This window comes from Stomoxys calcitrans, chromosome 3 (genome assembly GCF_963082655.1).
Source record: "Stomoxys calcitrans chromosome 3, idStoCalc2.1, whole genome shotgun sequence".
In the NCBI taxonomy this organism is placed as follows: domain Eukaryota; kingdom Metazoa; phylum Arthropoda; class Insecta; order Diptera; family Muscidae; genus Stomoxys; species Stomoxys calcitrans.
This window is the reverse complement of record NC_081554.1, coordinates 101,284,552-101,299,771: the sequence shown is the minus strand read 5'-3', so window position 1 is coordinate 101,299,771 and position 15,220 is coordinate 101,284,552. Positions and strand designations below refer to the sequence as shown.

Here is a 15,220-nt window from a genome sequence, read left to right as displayed (position 1 = left end):
ACGTAAGAAGTGGACTATACTAGGATTCAGGTCCCATTTCGAGCCTATGGCCCGTCTACATAGTGCCCAACATCTGTGAGCCTTCTCAGTACGCTGCTGAATGTGACACTTCCACTTCAGTTTCCTGTCCAAAATCACACCTAAGTATTTGACCTTGTCAGATATCGAAATCGTCTTATTGAGGAAACGTGGTGCGTTAAATTCGACCACCTTCGTCTTCCTCGTGAACAGGCATATTTCAGTCTTCTCTGGGTTAACATTGAGACCTCTGGGTCTAGCCCAGTCATATGCCAATTGCAAGACCCTTTCGGCCCTTTTGCATGGCTCGTTCGGATCCTTACCTCTTAGAAGTATTATAACATCGTCTGCGTAGAAGACGGGTTCAAATCCCTCCTCAGTCAGCATCCGTAATAGGTCATTTATGGTGGTCACCCATAGGAGTGGCGATAAAATGCCCCCCTGTGGCGTGCCCTGTGCCACTTTCTACCTTATATATATGCCATTGGACACACAATTTATTCACCTGTTCCCTTGCATATGGTTTATCCAGTTTCTAATGACCGGGTCCACCCGGTACTGGTCTAAGGATTGAATGAGTGTGTCGGTTCGCACATTTTTAAAAGCCCATCGATGTCAATGCTAGGTTTTTATTTTTGGCATCGAAGGATTCTTGTATTTTATGCACAACCTCGTGCAGGACAGTTTCCCCCGACCTTCCCTTGACATAAGCATGCTATTTGTATTTGAGCAGTTCGCTGGATGAGGAGTAAGACATCCAGTAGGACATCATGGTGTCCACAATACGTTCCATTGTTTTGAGTAGAAAGGACGTAAGGCTTATAGGTCCACCCTTGCCTCCTGGTAGGCTTTCGGGGTATATACAACTCCTAGGCACGCTGAGGAAATAGTTGCCATATGAGGCGCCAGATAGTCTGCCTCTTTCTGTAGCCGGAAATATTCCATCAGGTCCTGCTGACTTAAATTGTTTGAAGCTCCTGAAGGATTCGTTCACCATAAATTCCGTAATTTTAAACCTTCGATCAACATCATTATTCTAAGATTCCGATACATGTCGTCCGTTGCAGAAAAGTTTCCAATAGGCAAGTTTTGCCGCTCTGGTAGTCCTAGGGTGGTACTACCCCACGAAATGTGGGGTAGTACCACCCTATTAGTTCCTCGTTTCTTGTCTGTTTTTCTTTCCTTACCGGCCGTTTCAGCTCCGACGTGGGTGGCGGTGTCGGAGAGTCGAAAGGCGGATAAAGTGATGCCAGGTATGCTCCACCGTCTCCCTATCCCATCACTGTTGCGTCCGACATTGACAACTCTGGGGAAAATATATAATTCAACTTTTTTATGACAAATAACACCGATCCTCGGCCGATACCAGTGTTAGCATAGAATATTTGGTTGTTGATATGGGTCAGTCCAGTTCCGGGTCGTCAATGACTCCTGAATTAAGGAAATATGAATCTTGTTCTTGCTGATCTTCTCCATCATAGCGTGTGTTGTAGTCTCGTTCCGGTGGAGGTTTATCTGCATTACCTCAATCATTGGTTCTCCAGTAAATTGGCATCTTGGGAGTAGGTGATGATCTCAACGCCTACTCCCTGTTTTTTAGACTGCATTGACTTCCGTGTCATTGCACAGCCTGATGTCATCGTATTAGGTTCTTTGCCTATCATAGCCTTCCGATTCTTTATAAAGTCGGTAATGGTTTCATCGTCGCGTCGCTGTTCTTTAGGCTGTATTGAGTTTTCATTCCCTGTACTGCCTGATGTTTCATCGGCTCACTGTTCGTTAGGCTGCATTGAGACTCCTGTCGCTGCGCTGTCTAATGTTTCAATATTAGGATATTTACCTATCCCAGTCTTCCGAATCTTGAAGTCGGTGATGGGCCCGTCGTCTCTGTAGGTCTCTATATGAAAACAAAGTTATTCTCTAATTTTAATCAAGTTTAAAGTTATTGTTTACAAACAAGAATTAAGAAAATGAAAAAAACGTCTAAAAAGCGCGACATGTAAACCATCGCAAGGAGAAATAACTTAAAATGAATTGTACGTTAACGGGACCAATATTTTTTTTTTTACGGCTGGTAGAAGAAAATCCTTACTACATTCGCGATCAAATTATGATGAAAAGGAAGCACATTGACTTATATTAGGCGCACTGCATATCTTCGTTTATAAAATACACTCTCTGAAAATAAAGTTTCCGCTTTTATATAAAAAAATTAAAATCGTTTATTTGTCACCATTTCATTCTAAAAAAAAAAAACAAAAATTTTGACAAAACTATAATGGGTTAATGTTTGCAAACCTTGCCAGCTAAATATGCTAATGCAAACTTTTATTAAATAAAGGGAACCTCAAGTGATTTCAAATCTTAGGAGCAGTATGCACCTCTGGCGAAATTTTCGTAACCATAAAAAAGGCATTTACATATCCTAGGCGACATTTTCGTTACCGATACCGTTACCGAAAATTTCGCTTGCAGGTACGCAGCTCAAATGAAATTTTCTTTGCATAACAGAGTGACATAATAGGCATTGTTTTTTTGTTTTAGCTACACACACAACAAGATTTTAAATCTTATAATTATAGTTTGTGGACTGTACTGGTACGTAGGATGCCTTTTATATATCGGGATTAGAGAACAAAACAAATATTAATCATCGAAAATCGCTTTATTTTATTTTTTTTTTTTCAAAATATTCCCCATTAAGATCTATACGCTTTTGTATGCGTTTGAACCAATTGTCGAAGCACTTTTTCCACTCTAATTGAGGTATCTTCAAAACATGCATTCTAAACGCATCAACCGCTTCTTAAGGTTTCGAAAAACGTTGACGTCTAATTTTATTTTTTACGTACGGGTATAAAAAGAAGTCATTTGGTGCCAAGTCAAGACTATACGGCGGATGACTCATCAAAACGATGTTTTGAGTGTTCAAAAATGCAGTTGTTTCGTATTTTTGGAGCATTTTTTTCGACCAATCGATACGAGCCTTTTCTTGAGCAATTGACAAATTGTGTGGGATCCAACACGAACAAATTTTTTTGACGGTCAAATGTTCATGCAATATTGAATGTATGCTGGTCCCACTGATGCCTAAGGTTGTCTCAATCTCCCGATAGGTCACATGATGAGCTTGCAATATAAATTGGCGCACAGCATTTTTGAACTGCAACTGATTTTAAACGACCTTCATAAAATTCGTCTTGAAGTGAACTATGACCTTTTTATCGCGGCTCATGATTTTTGTGTTAGGTTAGGTTAAACATTTTAAATTAGGAATTCCGTGCTACTTGCAAACCCTTAATTGTTTTCAATACCACTCCCCTCAGTTGATTCATATATGGTATTGTGTTCTCACGTATGTGCCGATATTTGTTAGACGCGAAAGCGTTGCTTTTGTTTTGCACGACACTGTATGTCTTGGCTGCAACCGAAAATTTCGCTAGAGGTGCATACCCAGCTTTTAAAGAAAAAGATTTGGTATATATACGTAAAGCAATTTTTTTGCGTCTTGCGAATTCCGAAACAGGCCTGTATTACCTGAAATAGATAGCTAAGTTGTCCAACACCAAAAATCCTTAACCAAAAGGATAGCTGCGATAGAGGTCTCCATTAGGAGGTTGATGATCTGCGTCTGTTTCCAGAGGAGCGGTTGATCTAGAGCCCGGGAGTTGGCTTAAAATGGACCCCAAAGACCCAACAGTTGCGGTGTTTGTATCAGGCCGTAGCATGTTGCCTGCTACTGAAACCTCGACAGTTGGAGCGGCTGCTCCAGGCTCCACTAGCCGACAAACGACTTTTCAGCAGGGGCTTTTGACGAAGATACCTGCTTCGAGTCTCAAAGGCAAGGCCGAACCTATTCTTTCTTCGCATGCCTATAATTTGCCTAGGCCATCGGCCTTCCCCGGAAATCAACACGCTCTTTAAGAGGTTGGAATAATAGAAGACGCATCGCTCTCAAGTTTATTGAGAGGTTTGGTGCGAATGATTCTAAGACTCTCACTAATAGAGAGAGACTCCCTAAATTGGGCTCGGGAATTCCTTGCACAGACCACCCCAAAGACTACATGTCTGGATTCGGAAACTGCACCGCAGTCAGTCAAAAGACTGCGGTCAGCTGGATGGCATCCCATGCCTAAAAGAACTATTGCGGACAACAGTAAGATGGGTCCAAGAACCTTTGCTAATTTCGCTAGGGACAGTTTGGTGGTGGCAGATGTCGATAAGGGAGAAGAACAGGGTTGCATACCTAAGAATAATTGGGAAATCAGGAGACGACTCAGCAGTTGTTGCTGAACACTTGCCTTATTAACTATCGACCGCATCGCTAAAGTCTGACGGATTGCAGGAGACTGAAAATCCCCCTGCCACAATCGAGAGGAGAGGATGGCATCGACAGCAGCAGTTAGTGAAGCATCTAAGCATAAATCGTCCACACCGCAAGTGTCCCGTGTCCTGAGGAAGAGTGGATTCACAGCTTTCTCACCTGCCCCTAGATGCGTACGGAAGCTCTCATGACGTCCACACCGCAAGTGTCCCGTGTCCTGAGGAGGAGTGGATCCACAGCTTTCTCACCTGCCCCTGGATGCGTACGGAAGCTATCATGACAAGTTGTAACGAATCTTGTGAGGATGAACTCCTGGTAGAATCCGAAAAAGGAGGCTAACACAACAGTGGTTGAAGTTCCTGGGTAGAATTCTACAGCTCCGTGGAGAACACATCTGAGGCCTCTAGACTAAGGAAGATTCTGTCCTCGATATCTATTACGGTGGGGTATATTCAGAAGTCAGAAAATGTATAGACAATGCACTACTCGTTGACACACATTTCCCGGGAAATTCTCCAACGGACAACGTGGCGCCAGAAGAGGTTGTCACTGGTATGCATTCGTCGGAAGCTATTAGGGATGTTGTGTCTGAGCCGAAAATCCTTTGGCGATAAGAAGCTTCGACTCCTTTTAGTCGCCAGGCCCTGAAGATGTATCACCGGTTTAATTACATGCTGTGTTTGATAGACTGGTTTCCAGGCTTAGAGAGATATACTCTGCTTGTATCACAAAGTCATATATACCTGTGGGTTGAAGGGACACGAAGGTCATTTTCATTCCGAAAGCAGGAAAACCCTACCACTCGAAGGCGAAAGATTTTCGTCCTTTTAGTCTGACATCCTTGCTGAAGACTCTTGAGAGGTTGATAGAAACATATCTTAGGGCAAAGATCCCTGGGGATCGCCTGTCGCAGCAGCAGCATGCATATAGCAAATCCACTGAAAAAGCCCTTCACGACCTAGTCGGCTACATAGAGGGTTCTCTCGCTGTCAAGGAATATACAATGGTAACATTTCTTGACATTGAAGGTACTTTCAATAATGTAAAACCGACGTCAACCATGAAGAAGTTGGAGTTTCAACTCTACCGTAAAAAAGTTTATTAATAACTTACTTACTAAAAGATGCGTTACGGCAGGATTGGGATCTCTGGATCTAAAAACATGGGTCAGCAGAGGAACGTCTCAAGGTGATGTACTGTCTCCTCTAATTTAGAATACAGTCATAAAGAATATAATATTGTCTCTGGAAGAAAACTGTGTAAAAGTGGTCGCGGATGCTGATGACGTGGGAGTTGGGATTAGGGGAAAGTTTCCCAGCACTCTAAGAGATATACTTTAGGAAGCTCTACGTCCAACAGCGGGGACGTTGGACGTCCCCGGGCTTGGATGGGGGGAGACGGCTACCTCAAGTTGCCTTTAGGTAGCCCATTTCCTTGGGTGGAGAGAATGTTCCATTTACAGAAAACGCAAAATACCTGGGTGTTTTGCTGGACAGGAAATTGAACTTCAAATTCAACATTTTGGAAACGGCAAGAAAGGCAACTCTTGCCCTATACACCAGCAAGAGAGCCATTGGCAAAAGTTGGGGGGTTAGACCGCGTGTTATACATTGGGTATATACTGCAGTTGTAGACCTATAATGCTATATGGTGTTGTGATCTGGGGGACGGCGCTTCAAAAGTCCACCTACTGCTCAATACTTAACCGGATCCAAATCGGATGCACTGAACTTAATGCTACATCTTATGCCTCTGGACATTGTGACTACGGAAATTGCAGCGACCACTGCCGTGAGGATAAGGGTGCTTTCTCATTGGTCATGTGGCGGCTACGGGCACAGTGTTATCCTTGATATAATATCCGATATTCCAGGCAGTGTGGATTACACCCTACCTGAGCCGCTTTCTTAAAAAAAGGACTGTACCACTATTTCTGATAGAAGCGATTGGAACTATGATATCCCTGGTAACAGAAGTTACATAGTTTCTATACGGATGGTTCCAAACTAAACGACCAGGTGGGCTTTGGGGTGTACTCTAAAGATCTAGAACTGGTCATATCGAAAAGGTTACCCGACCACTGTAGTGCGTATCAAGCTGAGATCCTTGCAGTTTAGGAAGTGGTGGAATGGCTAAGATATAATGTCATTACGATGATTGGTATAAATATCTTCTCAGACAGCCAGACAGCCATCAAATCCCTGGAGAACGTATTTCTGAATACAAAAACCGCCCTTGACTGTCACAGATCACTCAACTTGATGGCTGAACAGTTCAAAATTCTACTTTTCTGGGTGCCAGGCCACAGAGATATCCCAGGGAATTGTTAAGCGGATGAGCATGCGGGACTATGAACTACCCTACACATTCCAGGGATACTGGAATCTGTGGGTATGCCTCTAGCGACATGTAAGCTAAGTTTTCAGGACCAGGTCCGAAGGAGCACGAATGAAATATGGTCGCACAGAGGAGGCTGTGAGCATTCCAAAACTATGTAGTCTAATCTAGGCTTGAAGAGATCTACTGCTTTGCAGGACCTCAGTCACTTTTGGCGAAGTAACCGTGACTGATCCGAAGAGATGCGCCAGGTTGCTCAACCGACAATTTATTGTGCATCCCGAGAGTGACAGGGCAAAGAGAGCCATTCGCCGTATCCGTGGTCCCCGAGCCGATGGACAGTCATCACAATTTATCGTGGGCGAAGTTACGAATGTCATCCGAGGCGTTGGGCCCCGAAGGAATCTCCACATTGATGTTGAAGAATCTGGATTTACCTGGAGTTGAGTACCTTACTAATGTCCTCAACCTGTTTTTGAACACTCTTAAAGTTCCCGATGTCTGGAAAATGGGCAGAGTGATCGCGTTACTGAAGCCTGGAAAGGACCTGAGTTTGGGGTAGCCGCACAGATCGATCTTCCTTCTCTCACCAATAACAAAGACGCTTGGGGCATTACTCCTCCCGAGCCTCGTAGGAGAATTTCCATTTGACGAGCAACATCATGGATTTCAAAAACTGCACAGCACAACAACGGCTTTGCATGCCATCACCGCACATATATGCCGTGGCTTAAATCAGCTCAGGCCATGTGGGAGCACGGTCCTCGTGGCACTGGACCTATCGAAGACATTCGATACGGTCAGCCATGCCAAACTATTTAAGGACATCGCCAACACGTCCCTCCAGCCAGGACTGAAACGCTGGGTCGCGCGTTATCTGTTTTGTCGCAAGTCTTTTGTAGAAATTAGCGATAAGAAGAAGCACCGGGGTGATATATCTGGCATTGCAGAACTACTTTAGTGTGTAGGTTAGAGGTTTGCATATCCTTCGTCGCCATAAATGCTGTGGTGGTCTGCTTGATAGGGCGCTTTATGTTGTTGTTGTTGTTGTAGCAGTTTATTGTGTACTATCTTTCGTCTGCTTGATTCTGTTGAGTGTCAAGACCCAGGAACTCCGCGACTAAGATGGGGTGCGTCCACAGGGATCTGGGTCTGAGTCGAGTGGGTCTGGACGGGCAGTTAAACAGGTGACGTGTATCGTGCGGTCCCTGGTTACAATCGGGACATACATCTTGCACGTCGGCATCAATCCTAGCTCTGTGGGAATTGAGGCGGCTGCATCTGCCGGAACGTAATTGAGCCAGAACCACTCTGGTTTGCCGGGGGAGGTCGATTTCTTCGGGTGCAATGGGTGGCGGTCGTTCTCCAAGGACTACATTCACCCGGTAGCCAATTAACGCGTCTGCTACCGTGTCTGCATGAATGTTGTTCAAATCCGCTTGATATGCCGCTTGATCTAGAGGTTCTCTCTTGTAGCGTTGGACCTCACGCTCTAGATCGTGTAGATCTACCTTAAGGCTTCTGGGCGGTGGGTATCTATCCACAAGATGATGATTTGGATGATTTCTGCGATAATAGCCCAAAAGGTATTGCTTAGACAGCATGTAGTTATGTCTTCGCACTGGTAGGATCTTTGTCTCCTGATGGAGGTGGTCCACATGAGAACTGAGGAGACAGCCCGTCGCAGTTCGGAGGGCGGCATTCTGACAGATCTGAATATTATTCCACTGCGTGTCACAAAGTTGACGTGACCACACTGGCGCTGCATAACTTACCACAGACCGGCCAATTGCTTTGCACGTGGTCAACAAGGTTTTTTTGTCTGCACCCCAAGTGCTGCCAGCGAGTGACTTGAGGACCTTGTTTCTACTTTTGACTTTATTGCAGATTGCTGTGGCATGTGGGAGAAAGTGTAGGAGCTGTCAAATGTGACGCCAAGTATTTTGGGACACTTGATGGTCGGAATCATTTCTCCATCGACCATCACAGTCAGCTCAGTATTCACCTCACGCGTATTTGTAGTGAACAGTGTGGCTGAAGATTTGGTGGCGGATATCTTCAGATTTCTTGCAGCGAAATATGAGGCAAGCTCGTTGAGGTAGACGTTCAATCTATCGCAGATGTCATCGATGGGTGGGGGGCCTGATGCCATGATCGTACAATCGTCCGCATATGATACGATCTCTATGCCGTCTGGAGGAGGTGGGATGGAGGATAGGTCAATCCGGCGCTTTATCTTAAGGCCTACTTTTAAGGAGCTTAAGATCTTATCGAAATTTCCGGACATTCCATTAAGGAACAGGCAGAAGACTTCTTGCATATCATTGAGTCCTGTCCGATTCTACTTTATGCTAAATGATAAGAAACCTCCCTTTAGTATCCGACTCCGAACAGAGTGCCACTTAGTGACAACTCTTTATACATATGGGTCTAAGAATGTTGCACTTGATTTTGTTGAAAAAGTGAAAAATAATTTCCGTACATTTTAAATTGTTCGTAAATAGTAAGAAGTGGTGCCAATTTTTTATAATTACAATCAATTTCATAATTTTTTTCCTAACCCCTTTCATTTGTTTGGGGGAATTTTTCCCAAGTTTTATCGTCTCATTCTCCCTTTAATTTCGATTCAGAATTCCTACTTTTTTCCCTGGGAGATATTTTCCTTTTTCGAATTTTCTTAAGAATAATGGAAAAGGAAGTAGGGACAAAAAAACTCCCAGTTAATTGTTATTCAGAATAGGGGAAAAGGGAGTAGGAAAAAAACTCCCAGGGAATTGTTATTCAGAAAAGGGCTGATAATGTATAAAATAATCAAAAACTAAAATAAATGCAAATTTGTAAGTATATAGCTTTGTAAGTACATGGGGAAACCAACCAACAGGTTGCGGATAGTGGAATGCTCCATACGGAGTAGCTACTTACTTACTTTAATTGGCTATGACAGAATATTTGTTCCACTAGCCGAACGTAGAATAGCGTTCCAAGCGCCTCGATCTTCTGCGCTCATTCTAAAATCTCTGACACCCAGTTTCGAGGTGTCTTTCCATCTGGCTTTTGGTCTTCCCGGTTTGCGGGTATCACCGTGTTTGCCTTCAAAAGACTTCTTTGCTGGAGCTTCTTCATCCATTCTGACAACATGACCCAGCCAACGCAGTCGTTGTATTTTGATGCGTGTAACTATGCTATCGTCGTCTTACAGCTCGTGGTTCACACGTCGCCTACATTCTCCGTTAACGCAAACTGGTGCATATATTTTACGAAGAATCTTTCCCTCAAATACTCCAAGCACTGCCTCATCTGCTTTCACAAGTACCCATGCTTCAGAACCATATAACAGCACAGGTAGTATCAATGTCTAGTATAGAGTAATCTTCGTCTGTCGAGAGATGGCCTTGTTTCTAAACTGCTTACATAGTCCAAAGTAGCATCTGTTTGCCAGTATTATTCTTCGCTTAATCTCAAAGCTGGTGTCATTCGTTTCGGCGGTGCCGAGGTAGATAAAGTTACTGACTGTCTTAAAGTTGTGATTCCCAACTTTCTCCATTTTCTTTATCTGCTCGGTTGTGCAAGGCTTTTTGGGAGTTGAAACCATCCATTTCGTCTTATCTCCATTTACTGCCAGACCAATTTTCACTGACTCTCTTTCGATTCTTTCAAAGGCTGCAGTTACTACTTCCGGTGACCGACCTATGATATCGATGTCGTCGGCATAGGCGAGTAGCATGTGTTTTCTTGTGATTAGTGTGTCATATCTATTCACATCTGCCTTGTCTTACTAATTTTGCATGGATACCAAACTCTGACATGGCTTGAAATACCTTTGAACGTAAAGGAGTATCGAAGGCGGCTTTGTAGATTTGATAGGGCCCAATTATCTCATTGACTTTAGGTTTTAATCTTTCACACAGTACGACCGAGAGTATCTTGTATGCGATGGGGAGAAGACTTATTCCCCTGTAGTTGGCACATTCCGTCTTGTCTCCTTTCTTATGTACGGGACATAGTATGCTGAGTTTCCAATCATCGGGGATGCGTTCTTCTAGCCAGATTGCGCAGATAGGCTGATGCATACGCCTTATCAGCGTGTCGCCTCCGGTCTTAAATAGTTCAGCGGGTAACCCGTCGGCTCCTGCTGCCTTGTTGTTTTTTAGTCGGGTCACTGCTACTTGTATCTCATTCTGACTAGGAGGTAAACATTCTATACCATCATCAGAATTGGTTCTGCTGTGTCCCCTTCGCCGCCAACATCGGACACTAGCAGTTGGGTAAAACGTTCTTTCCATATCCTCAGAATGTTATCTTTATCTCTGCAGTAGGATGTGCCTGCACCAAAGCCATTGGTTTGATGTTTAATTCTTTGGTAGAATTTCCGGACTTCATTCTGACTCCTGTACATCTCAATTCGCTCACACTCACGTCTTTCCATTTCCTTTTTCTTTCTGCGGAATAGACGTTTCTCCTCTCTCCTTTTCTCCCGATACCTCTCCTTCATCTGGCGCGTTGCTACTGATTGCAGGATTGCTCTATATGCCGCATTCTTGGTTTCAGTAGCATCTCGACACTCTTGGTCGTATCATGGTTTTCTTGGAGGAGGCTTCCGGTACCCAAGTACGGATTTCGCGGCATTTTCCATGGAGTGGGCAATAGTTTGCCACTGCGCCATTATATCATCGGAACAAGGAGTGCTTTCATCAAGCAGTTTGGTCAGTCAAGTGGAGTATGCCGCTGCCATTTGTTGTGTTTGCAGCTTTCCAATGTCCAGCTTCCGTGCAGTGTCAGATCGTACTTTCCTCGCCATGTTCAAACGGGTGCGAACCTTTGCTGCTGATCCGAATCTATATTCGCTTCACTGATCGATCGTACATCTAACACGCTGGATGAATGCCTTCCATCTATCACAACGTGATCAATTTGGTTTCTCGTGTTTTGATCGGCTAACAGCCATGTGGCTTTGTGAATATTTTTATGTTGAAATCTGGTGCTTCTAACTACCATGTTTTTTGCCGCGGCGAAATCTATCAGCCTCAACCCATTACTGGACGTTGTATCGTGGAGGCTAAACTTTCCGACTCCATTAAAATCTCCCAGAACGATTTTAAATCATGGGCGGGGCAGCGGTCATATTCTCTCTCTAGGCGCTCGTAGAAAATATCCTTGGTTTGCTCGTCTTTGTCTTCCGTCAGCCAAATTCATGCCTCGTGTTATGGCAGCTATAGTACAGTTCGTCACCATGTTGTAGTGACGCCATTCCCAGTCCATCGCACTTCCTGTAAGGCGGTAATATCTGCCTTGTATTTCTCTAATACATCCGCCAGCGCGTATACTACACCTTCTCTATAAAGAGTGCGGACATTCCAGATGCAGATCCGCAAATCATGGTCCTTTATTCGTTTGAGTGGGTCGTCAACGTTGGGGGGGGGGGCTTTTTTACTATTCCTTTGTTTCTCATAGTAGTTCTCAGTTTTCCGGGAGCGGGTTACTGGCCCAGCGCCCCAACCACATGGGTTTTGTGGGATTGCACACGTATCCCTCGTTGTGGCGAGCCGCTTGCTCCAAGATCCGACGCTCGCCGCCAGCCGCCCCTAACCTGGGAACAGACGCTGATGTTGGCCATTGGTTATTTGAAGGCGCCAATAACTCGCCTTGCCATCTCGAGTATCATTGGCACTCATTATTTAATTAAGAGCCAGTGCCACCTGACTCCTCACTGAGACTCTCCTCTCGAAAATTGCTGACTGCCCGCGGCCGCATTTGCAGCTACTCCGCATAAAAACGGAGCGTTCCACCATCCGCAACCTGTGCCCGGTAGCTTTCAGCTAAGCTTCCCGGGATAACGATGGGCACCACACAAATCGGAGCTCAAAGTCAAAGTCATCCCGTATCGGCCGGGCAATTGCAGTCGCGGACAATCGGCGGAGATTCTAAGTACCGAGTGCCTATGATGCTCTATATGACAAGGCGAGTTGTTGGCGCCTTTAAATAACCAATGACCATGATGAGCATGCTCACCTATAGGAGCTAGATGAGGACCGGCACCTCCACATATAGGCATGTGGCTACAACAACAAAATGGGCACTTTATTTTGGAGCTCCCTGTATGAAGTCAATGATACAACCGCTTTTTGAGGTAGCTTTTTGGGAATATGACTGTCTTATTCTTTAAAATATATTTGGCAAATAATTTCCACTAAAATAAAGGAAACAAATTTTATACATACCATTAATAACATATGCGATGTATTTTTCATCAATGTGAACTGCTATCAAATGACCGGGATAATTTTTTACTTCCCATTTGTAGTCAACAATATTTTTCAACTTGACTTTGGAAGAGCCGTGGTCGTGGATACCGGGGTTTGCAATGACTTTAACATTTTTGTTGCTAATATCTTGACAACAGTGCTTATCACCAAGTCTAAATGTACTAGAAAAAGAAAAAAGATGTTTTTTAACCATTACTTTCAAGCCCAGCCCATTAACACCGTCTCGACTTACATTACGGCTGCACCGCTGGTGTCCATGTTGTCTGTTATTGGGCTCTTCTGTCCGGTACTCATCATACAGTAAATTACGGATTGATATGAACCTAAATCTATCAATACTGAATCCTTTGAGTGGGTTTTAACCTTGTTGGTATTTTCGTAAGTTACTAGCTTGTTATTGCCACGCCTTCCAAAGTGTGGCAATCGTTTCCTCAGTACTACCGCCAAAGCCAGTAACACAGTCAACATTTACAACATACGCCACGCTTAATAATAGGAGTCCAAATTCAGTTGCAGGATTTCAAAAAAAAAATCTGCAATTACAATCGAATTTGGCAGGCCCAGGTATTTGGCAGGTAAACAGTACCAGTATTTAATTTTTTTTGGCACTCAAAAATGCAAATATTAGCGTTTGGCAATACACTTTTTAGTGAAAATAACCAATTCGCGAACTGTTTTTAGAAAAACTATACGAAACAAAATTCGAGTTACACTTTCAGACAAAGCAAATCATTGAAACTTTTCTCGCAATTCTCGCTTTTTTGTTTTTGCAATTATAATTATGCCGCATCAAGCGTCAGTGGTGGAAAATGATTTATATTCAAATGTACAAGAATGAACAAAATTACGTCCGATTTTCAATACAATTCATACAACTAGTCGATTACTTAATTATCGATAAAAAAAACTAAATCTTCGCATCAGGCAACACCACAGCACGGATAAAGGCTGGTACCATGATATAATTACAGGGTGCACCGAAAACAGCTGAGTACAATTTTCTCGCGAAGAGCACTATTTGTCAAAACACGCAAACAACGAAAAATGGAGCGAACTAGTTACATACACAAAATCAGAGTAGCACTAATCACTGATTTGGACATATAGTGCACACAATATTTTGTTGTTGGCAACTGCAACTACCTGTAAATGAATACATCTTGACTGGTACTAAATTCGTTTTCCACAGTTGAAAACACACATTTTTCACAGTTACTTTTTTGAAATTTCAATGAAAACATTATACCATTATGAAGATTTTTTAATAGGTAATAAGAGAATGTCTTACTGAATGAAATCAGAAAGTTTTTTTCCTTCAAATTCTGTTATCTAAAAAAGTAATTACGAAAAAATTTCGCGAAAAACGAACATAGCACCATGAAATAATTACCAGGTAGTGTACCATAAACAGCTGAGTAAAATTTTTTCTTGCGAAGTACACTATCTGTCAACGAGTTTTGGTTGTGTGTGTGTATTATAGTTAAGAACCTTAGCAAACACAAATACACAAAATCAGATTTGCACTAATCACTGATTTTGACATATAATGCACTCAATATTTTGTTGTTGGGCAACTGACACTACCTCTAAATGAATATATCTTATGAAAATATGAACGAAACTTATGCAAGGTAAACAAACTATTGAAGCCGTTATAGAAAAATAACTAAACGGCAGTGCCATCGTTTCAATAAACTGCAAACACATAACTGTACTTTTGTCCATTAATGTTAAATAACAACCTTTGAGAATCCCGTTGCCAATGTTAAAAAACAATAATTCGACTTGTTTTATGCCAAATAAGTCGTTTAAATTTAGGGACGTCTGCCCACAATGTAGGCGGCTAAGTTGGTTACCAAAACGCAAATGAATTTACAATTACTGACATGGGACTTTGCTCAATGAAACATCAACATTTGCTGTGCTGTCAAAAATCTTATTAGCCCCTGGGCTTCTAAAAAATTATTCACCACATTTAACGTCATATTTTTACTAATCCTACAACTTTGCTTCCATTCGACACACAGCTTAAGAAAACAAACAATGAATATATTTTAATAAACGGCGATAAGATTTGCCGCTTAGCTAAACGTGGATAGCATTTTTCTCCATACAAACTAAGCGAGAAAATCGCGAGTGCGCACCTCTAGCGAAATTTTCTTATACAGATAAAACATTATGACGCCACCGGAAATAGTTGTTTAGAATAAAAGATGGCGACAAGCGAAATTTTGGGCAACGGTACCGGTAACGAAAATCACGTTAAGGATATGTTAAT

At 42.9% G+C, this 15,220-nt stretch overlaps 1 protein-coding gene across 1 annotated transcript in view; it reads right to left on the bottom strand.

The window, feature by feature from the left end:
- Positions 1-13,742, bottom strand: part of LOC106095574 (enhancer of mRNA-decapping protein 4 homolog) — a 35,656-nt gene extending 21,914 nt beyond the window's left edge. Inside the window, exons 1-2 of the mRNA XM_013262805.2 lie at positions 13,175-13,742; positions 12,898-13,103 (exon numbers count right to left, since the gene is read on the bottom strand). Of these exons, the coding sequence (XP_013118259.1) occupies positions 12,898-13,103; positions 13,175-13,410 (442 nt within the window). The 5' untranslated portion in view covers positions 13,411-13,742. The remainder of the gene's footprint in view (positions 1-12,897; positions 13,104-13,174) is intronic.
- Between the last annotated feature and the right edge of the window lie 1,478 nt (positions 13,743-15,220).